Below are 17,139 nucleotides of genomic sequence, written 5' to 3' on the forward strand. Positions count from 1 at the left end.
AAGGCTCATGTGGGCTCCATGTGTGAAGAGCGTGTGTTGGGGTCAAGAGTGAAAGCAAAAGGTCAGTTAGGGACGTTGTTGAGCAGCCCAAGTGAAAGTGATGGCGAGTTCATCAGGACCAGGAGAAGAGCAGACGTGACTGGGTATAGGATCAACAGTGGCCCACAGGAGAAAGCAGATAGAATTTTTGCTGATTGACTGTGAGTGGAATGTGGAGAAAAAGCAATGAAGAAAGCCATGGACTGCCAAAAGAACGAATGTGCGCTCCTTCGGGCCCAGGAGGTGAAACTCTGTCTCACCTGCTTCGGGCACGTGGTCAGGAGAGAGCAGTCCTTGGAGAAAGACAGCATGCTGAGAAAGGAGGGGGGTCAGAAAAAGAAAGGAAGGCCCTCAGCCAGATGAATTGATGCAGCCACTGTAACAATGGGCTCTAACGTGCTGGAGATCTTGAGGATGGCGCTGAATTGGGCCAGGCTCAGTTGTTGTGTTGTTCATAGGGTTGCGAGAGTTGTAGGAGAGTCAACGGCACCTAAAAATAACTAAGATTTGGAGCCACTGTGCACTGCCTCCAAGTCAATTTTTACTTATAGTGACCCTGTAGGGCCAGATGGAACGGCCTTATAGGATTTCTGAGGCTGTGGATTGTTATGCCTGTCTTTCTCCCAAGAAGCAGTTACTGGATTCAAGCCACTGACCTATTAGTTATTAATCCAGTGATTAGCCAACTGTGTCATGAAAATACCAGAGGAGGACCAGATCTCTTCAAGAAGAATAGGTGTTCTGCTTTGGACATAATGATGTAGGGTTTTTCTTTTTAAAAACTTTTATTGGTTTGCATGTAATCATTCATATAGATTGTGTTTTGTACACATACTGTGTGTTTTATACAATCACTCATACATTATATTTTACATCATTACCATTGTTCTATGCTTATTATCACTCCATCTTTTCAAGCCCACATTGAACCTTTCCCATTACTTCACCCTCTCCACCCACTAACTTCTGCTATCTCCATAATTTTTTCTCTCTTTCCCTTTTTCTGTCCCCTTCTCCCTTTCCCCTTTTGAACATTTATATATCTCTTACTCTATTATCCTCCTATTTTCACAATAGAGGCCTTATGCAATATTTGTCCTTACATGACTGAGATATTTCACTCAGCAAACTGCTCTCTAGTCTCTCCCAAGTGATATAGTACTTTATGTTGCTGCACAGTATTGTGTAAATGTACCACAATTTCTCAATCCATTCATCTGTTGATGGGCACTTGGGCTGCCTCCATTTTCTTGCTATTGTAAATAACACTGCTATGAACATATGTGTACAAATGTCCATTCATGTCTCAGTTCTGATTTCCTTAGTATTTATTCCTAGAAGTAGAATAGTTAGTTGGGTCATATGGGATTTCTATGTTTGACATTTTGAGGAAATGCCAAACTGCCTTCAATAGGAGTTGTACTATTTTACAATCCCACCAGCAGTGCATGAGGCTCCCATCTCTCCCACATCCTCTCCAACATTTGTTGTTTACTATTTTGTTGAACTTTGCTACAGCTACTGACATGAGGTGGTATCTTATTGCTGTTTGGAACATACTGACAATGAGATGGCTGTTAGGAGGAATGCTGAGGATAAAGTTGGATACACAAGCCTAGATCCTAGGAGGTCAAAAGCCTCCACAGTGGTTCCCTGGCACATGACCTAGTTGATTTGCAGACAGCAGGGCTGTTACCGAGTTCCTGCTGCATCCTCACCTGACTGCTCACTGTTACAGCATGCACAGCCTCCTGGGGCTGTCATTGGAATGCGTTTCACAACCAAAGCACAGCAGAGCAGGAACTCCAGCCCTGCCAAGGAGGAGTTGGGAAGGAGCACAGAACTTGTTCAGTGTATTTGCATTGGGTAAATTCCACAGGACAGCAAAGCGTTGCCTGGAGACCAGCACCACAACTTAGTGCTGTGGAGGTTACTCAAGTTCACAAAAGCCGGACTCAACCAGAGAGCCACTCCCTGACTAGTAGTTGGGTTAAGCCTCTCTCCCGCAGAAGCCAAGAGGCCCAGAGCAAATGGGAATGAAGGGCAGCGAGAGAAAGTTTGCAGTCGTCCATAGTGGTATTGGAACTGACTTGTAGCTGAGCCTCCAGCGGGGTTTTAGAGTCAGTGAATTGCACCAGAGGAGAGTGTTCATTTTTCTCCCACAGAGCAAATGTTGGTTTCGAACCATGTGACTTCTGGCTGGCAGCACAGCTCCTTACCACCCAAGCTGTGGAGTGGAAAGAACACTTTGGTCCCAGAAAGGTCTGGAGTTATATTTGGTCTCTATTACTACTTATCCGTATGGTGCCTACAAGCTATTTTAAGTCTCTCAGCTTAAAACAGAGGTAACAGACTGCTATAAGGACGAAATGAGGCTCCTATGCAACTGTGACTCACAAGTCCCTTCTCCTTTGTGGGAGTCTCTCCCTTTTGTCAAAGTTACTCTTCAGAGACTTTGGTTTTCCTTCATGGTCCTTGTCCAAAACCTCAGGCTCTAACTCCTACAGAAAGCTTCTTTTCCAGCCTCTCACCTTTCCATGGTGGGGACACAGCTCTTGGTTTTCCTCTCAGGGATGGTAGCCAGAGTATGAACATCTTCTCTTGGTGTGTGGGGCTCATTGCCACCCTCCTGGTCTTCGCGGTGCTCTGTGTCCTATGGAACTGGAATAAATGGAAGAGGCGTAAGTCTTTCATCCTACAATTTAAACATTCATTCTCCCTCTTCCTTTCCCTCTCCTTCTCCTTCTAGCTCTCCTTCTCCCTCTCCCTCAAGCAGCTGGTGGATTTGAACCCATCTTTAGGCTAGCAGTATAACGCCTTCCCCACTAGGCCACTAGAGCTCCCCTTTAAACACACAATTGGGTTCATGATGGAGTCTGATATTTAAAATTCTGTTTGTGCTGACTACTCTTCCATACCTAGAGGGATGCATTACAACGGATTTGACAGTAACAGGCTTGTTTAGGTTTTTTTTTCTCTCCCATATCTGGTGTCCTAGGGTGGAGCAAATGGCTAATGCTTTGGCTTCTAACTAAGAAGTTAGGGGTTCAAGGCCAGAAAACAGTCATTGAAAACTATGGCACTCAGTTCTATTCTGACATGTAGATTTCTGTGGGTCAAGATTAACTCCATAGCGACTATTTTTAATTTCCCACATCAAACTATTTTTCCAGGGATATGCCATTGCCTTGGGAGTTCTTCATTCTTTTCTCACCGGCAGTGTTTCACTCAGGTCCTGGACCTTGGCTTCTGAATGCAGTGCTGGTTTGAGTTCTACTTTGAAAGCCATCAATCCAGGGCTCTACTCCACAGTCCTACTTCTGTTCACCAAGCACCCTGCAAGCATACCTTGTTATATTGTACTTCTCTTTGTTAAGCTTTGAAGATACTGCATTTTTAATGATTTTTTTTTTTACATATTGAAGGTTTAGGACAACCCTGCCTTAAGAGAGTCCATTGTATCATTTTCCCAACATCATGTGCTCGCTCACCTTGTGCCTCTGTCCCTCAGCCCTTCAAATTTTCTCATAATGCTATTGGACATTTAACAGACTTCAGTCTAGTATAAACATACTTTAGATGCATTGAGAAACAAACAAATAAACAAACAAAATGTATGTGATTCTCTTTGTTGCAATAGGTGCCTTATTGCTGTAGTTTGAAACAGAGCCTGTAATATCTCTGAGCGAAACCTTTATTTGCAAAGCTCAAATAGTTAAGTATGAAAATGTGGGGAGTATTTTTATGATAGATGGTAGAGAACAATCCACTTTCAAGAGTCTTTGCCCTGTGCAGCTGACCCCTGCCGTGACCTCTTCCTCTGCTTGCCTTTCAGGCCCAGTTCCTTACCTCCGAGTTACGGTCATGCCCTCGCTGACCCTGCCTCAGTTCAGACAAAGACACAAAAATATTTACAGCTTCTTGCCTCGGAGGCAAGAAGAGCTGGGTAGGTTCTTTCCCCTACTCCACAGAGTCCCAACATAATAAACTTCTGTTCCCAGGATACCCCTCTTACCACCAAGAAACCGCTTCCTGCAGGCTTTAGAGCTGTGAGCCCCCATTGAGAGCTGAAGAGAATGGGTTACACAGGCTACAAGGGGCAGCTGGGGCGGGGAAGGGGGTCCTAGAGAGCTCTAAAAATATAGAAACTCCCCTGAGATTAAGGGTTTTTGTCTGGAAGTTAAAAGGAGAGAAAGGATGAGGGTGTCTGGGTGTGAGGAAGGCATGCAGAGGAGAACTTGGCCACCAGCAAGGAAGGAACTTTCCAGAAGCTTCCATCTCTGCCTTCACAGCCCCTGTACTAATGGCACCAACACTGAGGGTGAGGGGGTGGGTACTGCAGCTCTGACCCTCTCACTACAGAATTCCAGTCTCTGAGACAACACCCACCTACCTCCACCAGGGACTGCCTTGAGGGGCACCCTCAGAGGACTCCCGACTATCTCCAATACGTGTTTTCTGTTCTTTCAGGAAGACATCAGTCAAGGAATATTCGTATTTTCAGTACTGAGAGTCTCCTCTCCAGACATTCTGACAGTCCTACCCCTGAGCATATGGTAAGAGCTAAACCCCAGGGGAGATATGACCTGTCTCTGGCAGGAAAAAAGCAGAGGTGACAGAGTGCTAGCCTCAGATCCTGTTTCATTGTGGACAAACTATGTGTCCTTTAGCACAAGCCCTGCAGCCCTATTAATAGCCGAGACCTCCTACTGCCCAATGAGGAAAACTGAGACAGGGAAGAGCAAGTGCTGGAGAGTGGAAGACAGAGGCCCTGAGCATGTGCATGCCATGATACTATGTTCGAACTGAAATGGATTGCTCCAGCAAAGACGTGATCATTTGCTTAATTAACGACAGTAAATGTTGACTTCTTCAAAGTTAGCACCTCAGAAAAGGACTGGTATCCCAACAATGCTCAGAAGGGTCTCAGAATATATTTGAACCCTGCTTTGGGAATTACCTTTAGGGCCTGTGTCAGATTATTTCAACTCTCTACAGCAGAGAATTATTTGGAAGTCATTCAGCACTGAAATTTACTTCCATCAAATGGATTCTGACTGAGTGCTGATCTTCCATTGGTTTCTGAGGCTGGAGATCTTAGCAGGAACAGAGTACTTCATCTTTCTCCCCAGGAGCCAGCTGGTGGATTTGAACCACAGACCTTTTGTTACCAGTCCACTATGCCATCTCTGGAGCTGGGTATAGCATGTTTGATCAAACTTAAGGCTGTTCTCCGAGGTTGCTATTGTTCAATGCTGTCAAGTCCATTTCTGCTCTCACAGCGATGCCATGTGGCAGCATGGAACTGCTCCACACACGTTCTTAGGCTGTGGTCTTTCTGGGACAAGATCATCAAGCCTGGGGGTGGGGGTGGGGCAGCTGGATGAGCTCCAAACACCAATATTTCCATTAGCAGCTCAGCACTTAACCATTGTACCACCAAGGCTCCTTATTTCATCTTTGAAGTTACAAAGGGAAAATTACAGGTAATAATCACATGGTTTATGATCTGACTCTCAAGGAAGGGCCCAGAGAAGAGCCCAACAATCATTCTGTGAGGAGAGACCATCTGTAGAGGGGTGGCTACTCTGAACAGGTGTTATTGTTTTCTGCCCTCCAGGACACCCACAGTGACCCTGTGAACCTCAGATCTAAACCTTGACCCATCCTGCACCATCCTCACAGTCTCCACCTCCTCAAGCCCATTGTTGCAATCACTGCGTCACTCCATCTCATTGAGGTTCTGTTTTTTTAAATTGGTTTGTTTATAAAGTTCATATATCTTGTGCTTCACACTATTCTTCTTTCACATTGAGTTTTATACAATCATTCTCATGCATTATGTTTTATAAAATTAATCACCATTGGACCTGGCCCATCATTACCCTGTCTTTTCACCCGAGTCCTTCTCATTTCCTTTAAACACATTCCTCCACCCACAAAACTGTGCAACCCTGTGGTTTCACCCCAACCCATCCTCTCTGTTTCCACCCTCTCCCTCCTCTAGCGTTCCCAAGCTTATTTTACTAGTGAACCTTCTCTTTTTACAATAGTCGTCGTATGCTGGATTTGTCCTTACTATGTAACTTGGGAGAGGCTGGAGCGCAGTATGCTGAGTGAACTCATGCAGTATCATAAGTGTCTTCTTGTCTCTTGCTAACTCATAACTTTTGTAGAGTAGAATACTAATTTTCATGGATAAGTTCACGTTTGCTGAGAGAACAGTCTCCCCTGTTTTGTGCTTGTTGACACAGCAATGTTGCTGTTGGTTTTGTTTATTATCCAGAGGCTTAGACTCAGTGACTACACAACCATCTTCACTCCATGCTTATGCTTCTGTCATCTCACACATCGCAGTCTGAGGGTCTGGCGCAGCAAGTCTAAGGGGCTGGTAAGGACAGGGAAGAGGAAACCCCACTAGTTGTGCTTGGAACCTGACTGGGTTCTGTAGTCAGAGTTAGATACAAAAATGGCTTAATCCCATACAGATATTTTCTTTGGATTCCTATAGGATTTTAGGAATATGTTTGAACCAGTTGCCAACATAAAAGTCCAGATTTCTAATTTTTCATGAAAATCCGAATTCTGGCAATAGCAAGCTAGTATCCTGAAATGTCAATGGTAGGCACTTCCCCCCCACCCCACCCCAAATCACACAGCTCCTTCACAAGTTAGTCCTCTGTGCACACTACGACTGTCAGGTGTGTGGGCATGCTATTTGCAAGAATACCAACCATCTGTGTGCCCGCTGCCTTTTTCATAATAATTGTAAAATTTTTTTCAAGTGTGGTGGGTTTTTTTCCCTATACTATGAAGTATCGTAAACACTGATTGTCACTGGTATCTAGGGCTGTTTTAACAGCAATACCACAAGTGGATGGCTTTAACAAACAGGAGTTTGTTTTCTCACCATTCAGGAGACCAGAGGCCCAAATTCAGGAAGTCAGGTCTCGAGGGGGGTTTGTTTCTCTGTCAGCCACAGAGGAAAGGGCTTATCTCTTCCTCACTTCTGCTCCTGGGTGATCTTTATGTGGCTTGGTCATCCCATATCTCTGCTCTGCCAGCACTTTGTTTAATCTCTTCCACCTCAAAAGAGATTGAGTTAAGACACATCCTGCACAAATCATGCTTCATTAGCCCAACAAAGAAAACTTCCCGAATGAGAGTACAGCCACAGACTTGTTGTTGTTGTTGTTGTTGTAGTTAGCTGTCATTGAGTGGGAAGCTGCTCACAGCTAACCCTCTGGTGGGTTTTCAGAGGCAGTAAATAATTGCCCATCTTTCTCCTTGGAGCAGCTGGTGGATTTGAACCACCTACCTTTGGGTTGGCAGACAACTCCTTCTCTACTAGGCCCCCAGAGCTCTCTAACCACAGAGTTAGGGCTTGGAATTTCTTTCTTCTCCCCCCTCCCCACCACATACCCCCACATTCAGATCAGTTCCAACTCAACAAGCCTCTACCAGGCTTTTAAGGTTTCTGAGAAAATGATCCATCCTTCTCCTCTGGAGCAACTTGTGGACTCAAACTGTCAACCTTTTGGTTAGTAGCCGAACATGGAACCTGATGGTATAATATATATAAATTGTCATTTGAGTGAAAGTTTACAGAGAAAATTTATTTTCCATTCAAACACGTATATACATTTTGTTTTATGACTAATTGTGGTTGAGTTGGAACCAATCCATAGCTGAGCCTCCAGTGGGTTTTCAGAGGCAGTTAATAATATCAGAATCCCATCTTTTTCCCACAGAGAAGCTGGTGGATTTGAACCACGTGCCTTCGGGATTACAGCTAGAGTCTTACCCTAGGCCACCAGAGCTTCCTAAACTCTGGTGACTATGACTAATTACAATACCCCAAATGAAACCACACGCTTCCTGCTTCCTCTTTGTGATTCTCACGTGAGTTAATCCTTCTATCCCATTCCTTCCTGCCCCTAGGGCTTTATCCGTAAGTACACACTGCTCTTTTTTTTTTTTTTTTTTTTTTTTTTTGCCGAACTAACAAAGTTTATTTCGAGTTCGAACCCGGACTCCCGCGTGCTGACACAGCAGCATCCAGCCGAGAGCCCACACTGCTCTTTTGATCTTATATGATTGATTATGCTAAGAAGCATTTCCTTGTTGTTACTGTTCAGCTGAAGCCTGTCTATTATTTCTTGAGTAAAATTTGAGCTGAATGAGTTTTGTTCCAGGTTTGAAGGGTTTGACCGGAAGCCATAGTCTCAGCTGTTGTTTTAACCAGTCCCTATTAAGTAATATTTTATGTTCTCTGGTTCTGTTCACATACACACACACACACACACACACACACACACACACACACACACACACACACAGAGTCTGTCCTGGACATTCTACTGTGATACCTTGTATTTTTATTTCTTTATTGTTGCACATTTTCTTCTCCTTCCCCCAGTCCTCCCCACAATTCATCCCTTGTTCCAGATTGTTGTCTAAAAATATATTCCTTTCAGACAGTTCTTCCCCTCATCTATTCTAATGCAGTGTTCATTATCAATACATTCTTTTCTCATTCTCTCCCTGACTCACTCATGTTTGTCCTATTTTGTAACAGTAGTGTTATGCAGTATTTGTCTTTTTGTGATTGAGATATTTCACTCAACATAATGTCCTCCAGGCTTCTCCATGTTGTGTAATGCTTTGTGAGTTCATTGTTTTTCAGTACTGCATACTATTCCATTGTGTTGCTTCCATCTCTTTGCTATTGTGGATAATGCAGCAATAAACATGGGTGTGCATACACATGTTTGAGTGGTGGCTCTGGTTTTTGTAGGGTATATTCCCATTTGTTGTCATGTGCCATCGAGTCACCTGTAACTCAAAGCAACTGATGCACAACAGCTCTGAAGTCTGCCCTGTCCTGAACCAGTCTCACTGAACCTGACGCACCTACCCTCATTGCCCCAGTTACTGTATCACTCCATCTCATCCAGGGCCTTGCTCTGCTGTGCTGTCCCTCCACCCTTCCTTCCTTTCTCCAGGGATGAGTCTTTCCTGGCCACAGGCCCAAAGTATGTGAGAGCTTAAAAATTCTGGCCTCTAAGGAGAAACTTGGTTTCACCTTCTTCAAGACAGACCTATTTGATTTCTTGGTGGTCCACGGTGTGTTCAAGACTCTTCTCCAGCACCACAACTCGAAGGCATTGATTTTTCTTCTGTCATCCTTAGTCATTGTCCCGCTCTCTGATGTATAGCAAGTAATTCTGAAGAGCATGTCAGGCATGCCTTAGTCTCTAGACTCACATCGTCGCTTCTCAGTACTCTGGAGAGGTTGAAATATAGAAATATTTTTTTATATCCCCAGTAGTGATACCTTTCAGAATGGTCAGCATTCATAGCCAGGCACCATCTACCTCTGTAGTCTCAGAGGTGTGGAGGTTGAAGTTCATATGGTCAGTCAGTCCTTTGATCTAATTATTTCTAGCATCTCTGCATTTCTTCCTTCCTCTTTATTAAAGATTGGAAGAGACCAATAGTTGTACCTTAGACAAAGACTCAAAACTTTTTTAAGACCTCAATTGATACTATGTGGAACATTGTAGATTGTCTCATGCCACTGACCTTGATGTCCTCCAAGGCTATCACCCAAGACTGTGGGACCAGAAATGTACAACACGTATTTCTGAAGGAAATGCTCAGTCTTTGTATCTGGTCTTTGTGTCTGGCTCTTTTTGCCTTCCTTTTTCCAACAAAAGCTTTATGATGTAGACATTATGTTTACCCTCCTTGGAAATTAGAAAACTAGCTCTGTGCAATTGATTAAGATCATTTAGCATTCCCAAGCTCTCTCAACAAGTAAGAGGAGTGGCTGGAATTTGAACTCTATTTTGCATGTAAGCGGGTACCATTCACCACTATTCTTTGTTTATACTACTTCCCTGAATCCCACTGCTAACTAAACCTCCACCCTGTGTTAAAACAAACAAACAAACAAAAAAACCCCAACAAACTAGTTGCAATTGGTCATCAATGTTACTTTTCTTTAATTTCACCTGCTTCGCTGTCCCTAGGGAGTTGCACTACCAATCAATAGGCAGCACCTCTCTGGTGATCTTAGCCCATCAGTGGCTCCACGGTAGAAAGATAGATAACCTCTTTCCATGTGATTTACAGCCTCCAGAAACTCCACTGGAAGGTGAGCTATGGTAGTTTCAACTCTCTGGCAGTGAGTTTGATTGAGTCCCTCCTACCTGGCATGTAAAAAGCTTAACCGTGTGAGAACCCTGATTCAGTGCTTCCTCCACAGTGGAGGGGAAAAGGACACTGGGCAGAGGAGAAGAAAAATTGGTCCATGTTTCTGTCTCTTATCCTATCTCTGACTTTCTCCTCTTCCCCACAGCCCTCACGAGCAAGAACCACCCTCCAGGCGCTGGAAGCCCGCGCTTGTCCTCTGGGGTATGTGGTGGGTGTCTATGACAACGCCATGGTGCCCCAGGTATGTGAGACCCTCACTCCTTCTGCACAATACGTCAATATGGGAGCTTTCAGAGATGACCTGAGCACGTCTTCAGAGGACTCAAGGGATTATGTTAATGTGCCCGGAGCAGAAGAGACAGCTGAGACTCTGACTTCCAGCTCCCCTGAGAATCTCACTGTCCTGCCAGGTGTCCAGGAAGTGGACTTCACTGAAAAAAGAGATGTGAGCTGTGGCAGTGACTGTATCAGATTTGGGTGTCCAGGAACTGAGAGCCGTGACAAACTCAGTGACGAGGAAAGCTCTTCTCAGACCTCAAATGATTATGTCAACATGTCTGAATTTTATCTTGAGGACACCCCTGGGGAGCAACCCTGGACAGCTTTTCGGTGCTGCAGAGATTATGAAAATGTCCCGCCAGCAAATGCCAATGGAAGCCACCAGCAGGTGGAGGAAGAGGTTACATCCTTAAATACAGACCATGTAGAGGGCTGGACAGATGCTCCAGAGAGCTGCATTCAGCCAGTCGAGAAACCAGGCAGGTTCCCTGTTCCAACGCCTCGTGTGCCCTTCCAGCAGGTGGCACAGAGTGGAAACAGTCAGATGATGCATGAAGAACTGCTAAGTGAGGATGATGGTGACTATGAGAACGTGCTACCTACCATGTCAGGAACCGGAGAATCCCAACAGAGGCTGCACACACAAAAGCCAAGGGATGTGGTTTCTCCTGCTGCATCCACAGCCACCCTAGAGTCTGGGGATGGTGATGGGCCATGACCATGCTGATGCCTTAATGGATTCATTTAGCAAACTAAGAGGCTAAGAGGGCACAGAGGTTTGAGGAAACCAGATCAGAATTCAGTGTTGTTACCTGCTATGCCAACCTAAGAATATTTGTTGAACCTGTCTTATAAGAAACTGGGTAACATCTTAACACCCAGTGGAAAGATGAAGTCATCGAAAAATCATTGCCTTCACTACTAATGCCCAGCTGCAAAGCAAGAGTACAGATTATTTTGTAATCTAGGCAGAAACCGACAGGAAGGAAGAAGCCAAGAGGAAGGGGTTTCTGGTTTTAAAAAAAGCAGACAACCAAGCTGCTGGTGCACGTGGAGCCGTAGGGACTCTCAGCCGTGACGGAGGGACTGCAAAGTCACTTCAGAAAATTGTTCAGAAGTCTCCTTTAAAGTCATCATGCCCTCACCCCATAACCCGGCCATTCTACTACATACTACCTAAGTGACATGAAAACTGTGTTCACATAAAAACTGGCACGTGAATGTTTGTAGCCACTTTATTCATAGATGCTGAAACCTAGTTGTTGTTTTTGTTGTTGTTGTTGAGTACCACTAAGTCGGAACCGACCCATAACTAACCGTCTAGCGGCTTTCAGAAGCAGTTAATTGCACAGGAGGAGACTGCCCAGCCTCCCATCGAGCAGCTGATGGATTCGAACTACATGGCTTTGGGACTGCAGTGCCGTTTCTTTCTACTAGGCCACTAGAACTCCCTGCTGACACCTAGTCGTAGCCTAGATGTCCTTTAACAAGTTGAGTGGATAAAAAAACCGTGGTAAGGCAACTCAGGATTAGCGTTGCAGGTGAAATATGAAGTTAACTTTATTTGTATATATTCACCAAAGACAGAAATATACACACTATAAAAATAAAGAGAGAAATACAGAAATAAGTGAATACAGATAGATTTGTGTCTAGAGGTACAAATATTTACCAGCGGCTCCATTAAAGGAAGGGCCATGCCCTCCCACGTGAATGACAGCCTCCGAAACCCAATGGAGTTAGTTCTGATCCAATGGGAACGGGAGAAAGAGAGCTGAGGGGGCTTAGTGCTAGTGACACCAGCAGCAACAAACGTACCTAACATTAGCTCTTGCTTTCAAAATACCATCCTTCAGTCAGTGCTGTATTGATTCATTTAATAACATGGATGAAGTTGCTTAAAATAGACTGGTTTTGACAGTAATTTCCAGGTTAGAAACTGTGCCTAGATTCTCCAAGTTTCCTCCCCCTCTTTATATTATTTCTCCTTTTGTTAATGGAAAGGACTAATCAGATATGCATGTTCCTAACTAAAAGAAGCTAGACATAAAAGCCTACCTATTGTATTAATCCATTTATATGGCATCCTAAAAAAGATAAGAATATACAGATACTATTATTGTTGTGTACTGTTTCAAGCCAGAACCAACCCACAGCTTACCCTCCAACAGGTTATCAGAAGCCATGGGAGATTGCCCATCCGTCTCCCACAGTGCAGCTGGTGGCTTCAAACTGTGTGCCTATGGGATTGTAGCGCAGCTTCTTGCCACTAGGCCGTCAGAGCAGGTATGTGTTGCTAGGAGTTTTAGAGGGGGGATTGATTTACACAAAGTGACCATGCAAAGGAATTTGGAATTGACAGACCTGAAGACACTCTGGTGGCATAGTGGATTAAACACTGGACTGCTAATAGAAAAGTCAGCAGTTTCTTTTTTGTGTGTGTACCATCAAATCGGATCTGACTGGTACAGGAGGAAATTGCCCTCCTTCTCCAGTAGAGCATCTGGTGCATTCAAACCGCAAACCTCTGGGATTGCAGTGCAGCTTCTTGCCACTAGGCCACCAGAGCTCCCCTCCCACAGGGTCCTTAGGAGCTGGAATTGACTAGATGGCAACAGGCTTGGGGGTTATCTCATTTAGACCTGTTCTGAATGGTACTGTGGGGGTTCCTATATGACTCTCTGTAATCATCAAAATGCAAAGAAACACACACCACTAAAAGTGGTCTTCACTGAGTTCACAAACAAAACTTTACCGTACTGGCAGAGGAATCCAGGAACCAGTGCAGGTCTCCTCAAGTGTCTGTGTGTAATGAATGTGTGATGTGATCTCACTGAAGGGCATGGGAAGAAATGAGCTGACATAAGGAACTTCAGCAGAGTGTTTTTGTTGAAGGCTAAAAATACAAAAAAGAAAAAAATCCCTATGCAAATACATTTAGAAAACCTGTATCTCAAAGGAGTCATACCCACTCACTCTCATTGGCATCCAGTTGGAACCTACTAGTAACTGGCCCTCCAGCAGTCTTCAGAGGCTGTAAACAGCATGAGGAGATGTTGCCCATTTTTTCTCCCACAGCTAGTGGATTTGAACTGCCTGCCTTTGAATTGGTAGCATAATTCCTTACTCACTAGGCCACCCTAGCTCCCTATTCAAAAGGATTGTTGTTGTGTACCATTGAGTCGGATCCGACCATAGGTGACACTCTGATGGGTTTTCAGAGGCACCTGATTGCATGGGAAGAGATTGCTCATCCTTCTCCCAAAGAGCAGCTGGTGGGCTTGAACTGCGGTGCCTTTGGGATTGCAGCACAGCTTCTTGCCACTAGGCCACCAGAGCTCCCTAAAGTTAGCAATTTGAGACTACTTCCACATACACTGGGGTTGAACAAACAGGTAAATATACTTTAGATAACCACAAGCACATGTGCGATCATCAGAGAATGAAACTATAAATCAACTAATGAGGCATTTCTCTGGAAACTTTATGAACTTGGAGAAACGATGATAGTTCAGGTCTTTTATTCACAGGATCGCCCCTCCTAGCCACAAGCCCAAAGTATGTTAGGCGAAGACTCATCATTCTTGCCTCCGGCTACACCCTCTCCAAAACATATTTGCTTGTTCTCTTGGCCACCCATGGGATGTTCAGTGCTTTTCTCCAACACCACAGCTCAAAGGCATCAATTCTTTTTCTATCATCCCTGTTCATTGTCCAGCTCTCTGATGCATAGCAAGCTGGGGCTGGCCAAATACAAAATGGACCTGGAGAATCTTGTAGAACTCTGTCTTAGTCTTCCAGTGTTGCTGTAACAGATGCCACTAGTATATAGCTTTAACAAACAGAAATGTATCCTCTTACAGGACAGGAGACTAGACGTGTCTAGTCCCTCTAGGGTGGGAAGGCCTTCTTCTCTTTCCGTTGACTATGGGGGAAGGTCCATGTTTCCTTCAGCATCTGTAGGCCTGGCATTCCATGTGTCTTTCTCTGACCGAGGAGCTTCCAAGCACCATAGTCTATGTCTAAAAGGATCTGTTTCATTCCCAGAAATTACTTCTTGGTGGTGTTGAGATCTACCCACCTCCATTCATTTTCCTTCCCTTTTAGCTTACATGTCACATCAAGAGAAACTTCCCTTACTGTGATGGGACCAAGGAGTGTTTCATCCCACCCTTAATCCTTTTACAACTATTTTGGTTTATCAGATCTTGTAGCTCCCACATTATACCATCATATACATGTATTTGGAGGAGGACACGATTTAATCTATGCGAGACTCCAAAATCAGGAAATACAAATGAAAAGAGAAAAATATAAAAGACATACAAAAGAAAAGAGGGGGGAGGAAGGAAATATGAAAAAGAGCCAAATGAAAGAGCTTCTAACGTTGAGGATAGAATAAATTGAGCAATAACAATAGTTAAAATAGCTGGGGTCAAGATAGAGGCTGATCTACCATTGCAGCATCAGGCTGGTGGCTGGATGGTATTCGAAAATGGTATTACAATGCTGCAGGATTCAATAAACTAGGATTATTTTGAGATGGGGTGACTTTTAATCCATGGCCCTTGGGCCTGTCTTTCGTTGTTTTTGTTCAGGCATTCCTCTAGGTCGTATAGCCCTGGTGTACAAGTTGCCAGACAGCAGTCACTTGTGGTTGCTGTGAGGCTGAACACTGTGACGCTGGTGTGTCAAATGCGTTAATGGTTGGTTACCCATGGTGGACAGTGTTGGGTGAAACTCCCCAATTAGAACAAGCTTGGAAGGAGGAGGGACATCCACTTCCGTAACAGCTTGCCTCCAGAAACCCTATGAACCTGGAGAGAGGATGAAAGGCACCCAAGCGTTGAGGACTCTACTTCATAGGGTCGCTATGAGTCACCTGCAACTCCACGACACTTAGCAACAACTATACATGAAGACAAAGATGTAAACTATACATGAAGATGAAGATGTAAAATAAGCCATAAGAAGACTTCCCGAGCACCCTTATAATGACAGGATGTTTCGCGTTAAAAGAGCCCTGGATCTGACCGTGAGGCAACAGATTTTGCCTAAAGAACAGTGGACAAAATATGAGGAGGATAAATCCTACCATGAACCATATCTGAAAGAAATTATTCAAGAGAGAGAAGAGTGGGCAAAGAAATAATCACGTACTTGAAATGCAGCTGTCCTCTAAGTATTTTTATGACATTGGTTAAACATGAAATAGATAACTTAAGAACCATTTGGGCTACCATATGTATTACTTTAAATAAATATCTATTACAATCTTTAAAAACAGTTAAAATATTGATTGAGCACCCAAAGAATGATATAAAATGTCCATGTGTCCACACTAATGTAATAAATGGAAAAATAAATGAATCGAAAGAAAGGGACAAGTCTTCCTTACAAATTTCAAATAATGTAGAAGGAATGAGAGCAGAAGAAGAAAAAAAAACCCTTCTCAGTCATTAAGAGAACTGAGAGTTTGGTATATGCTGCAAACTCAAAAGCATTAAGCTAAAGCAGAGTGGGCTACCATTGTTAATTCCTTAGCTTTTTGGTAACTGTGCATGTTGATAATAAAAGATGTTATAAGGACATATAGGACCCTTTGTAATATCTTTGTAACTCTGCTGCCCATCTAAGATTGCTCAAAATTAGGCAAAAGGAGAAAATAATGAAACCCATCAAACAATCTTCACATGGAAAGAGACACTGAAAGTAGAGATGTGTTCTGGATAAGTGGATAAAATAAATAAATACAATTACTTTAAAAAATAACAGAAAATTAAAGCACGGACTAAGCATAGAGCGATGCAGTCTAAGTCCATCTCACTAAAATAAATGAAAGCTATTTTGTGCCTTTGTTCCTTCTGCAAAATAGATACAATAACATAAAGCTCATGTAGTGTAAGTGTTCTGGGTATTTGTTTTCTGTTTTATTTGTTGATATATGTGCCCTATCAATTTGCACTCACCTGCAAAAATATCTTTTCATTCTTTGTATTTACGCTGGCTCCAAGCCAAAAGTCCAAACAAAAGGTAAATCATCAACAATTGTGCACAAGCAATGTGATATGATTGCCTAGACTTAGCCTACAAGATTCAAAATATCTTATGATCTGGAGATCCAAGATGGCAGTGGAGACAGAGACAGCGTGGTGAGCTGCGGGAGCAGTGAACCACTTAAAGCAGGGCCATTATTGCCTCCTACAGACTTCAGCTTATTGATAATTGAACACTTAAACAGTTGATGACTGGCCCTCAGCGAAGATTGAGGTTCAACAACAGGAATTCAAGGATTCCCAAGGAGGAATGGGTGAGTCTCGTGGCTCCTAACCCCCTCCCGCAAAGCCCGCTCCGCGCCACACAGCTGCTGTAGCTCCATGAGGCTTCCACAGCCGGAACCAATGGATTCCCTCACCCAGGATGGATGCTGGACATCAGTCCTCCTCAAGACTGGTACAGTGAAGCCACCACACTGCCGCAAGGTGGACCTATTCTGGAGAGAATTCTTGGAGCCAGGATGGCGGCAGTGGGGGAAGCAGGCGCCCACCAGCCACCCGCACTAGAGGGGCCACGCAGCCAACAAGTGCCCGTGCGGCGGGGGGG

General features: G+C 44.0%; 1 protein-coding gene and 1 pseudogene across 1 annotated transcript; both read left to right on the top strand.

Annotated features, from left to right (window-relative positions):
* The first annotated feature begins 2,635 nt into the window (after positions 1-2,635).
* On the top strand, positions 2,636-11,254 carry LOC102871891 (lymphocyte transmembrane adapter 1-like). The gene is made up of 4 exons (XM_006887980.1): positions 2,636-2,720; positions 3,875-3,985; positions 4,510-4,595; positions 10,403-11,254. Exons 2-4 carry the CDS (start codon positions 3,904-3,906, stop codon positions 11,252-11,254), a joined length of 1,020 nt encoding a protein of 339 aa, XP_006888042.1. The 5' UTR covers positions 2,636-2,720; positions 3,875-3,903.
* A 3,739-nt stretch (positions 11,255-14,993) lies between these two features.
* LOC102872291 lies at positions 14,994-15,688 on the top strand (annotated as a pseudogene).
* Positions 15,689-17,139: the final 1,451 nt, after the last annotated feature.

The sequence above is a fragment of the Elephantulus edwardii genome, unplaced genomic scaffold, assembly GCF_000299155.1.
Source record: "Elephantulus edwardii isolate Elephantulus edwardi_28Jun2011 unplaced genomic scaffold, EleEdw1.0 scaffold00063, whole genome shotgun sequence".
Classification (NCBI taxonomy): Eukaryota; Metazoa; Chordata; class Mammalia; order Macroscelidea; family Macroscelididae; genus Elephantulus; species Elephantulus edwardii.

Coding starts and splice junctions, on each gene's coding strand:
- LOC102871891 (XM_006887980.1), top strand. CDS start 3,904: ATGCCCTCGCTGACCCTGCCTCAGTTCAGACAAAGACACAAAAATATT. Junction 3,986..4,509: donor TCGGAGGCAAGAAGAGCTGG/GTAGGTTCTTTC, acceptor CTGTTCTTTCAG/GAAGACATCAGTCAAGGAAT. Junction 4,596..10,402: donor GTCCTACCCCTGAGCATATG/GTAAGAGCTAAA, acceptor TCTTCCCCACAG/CCCTCACGAGCAAGAACCAC.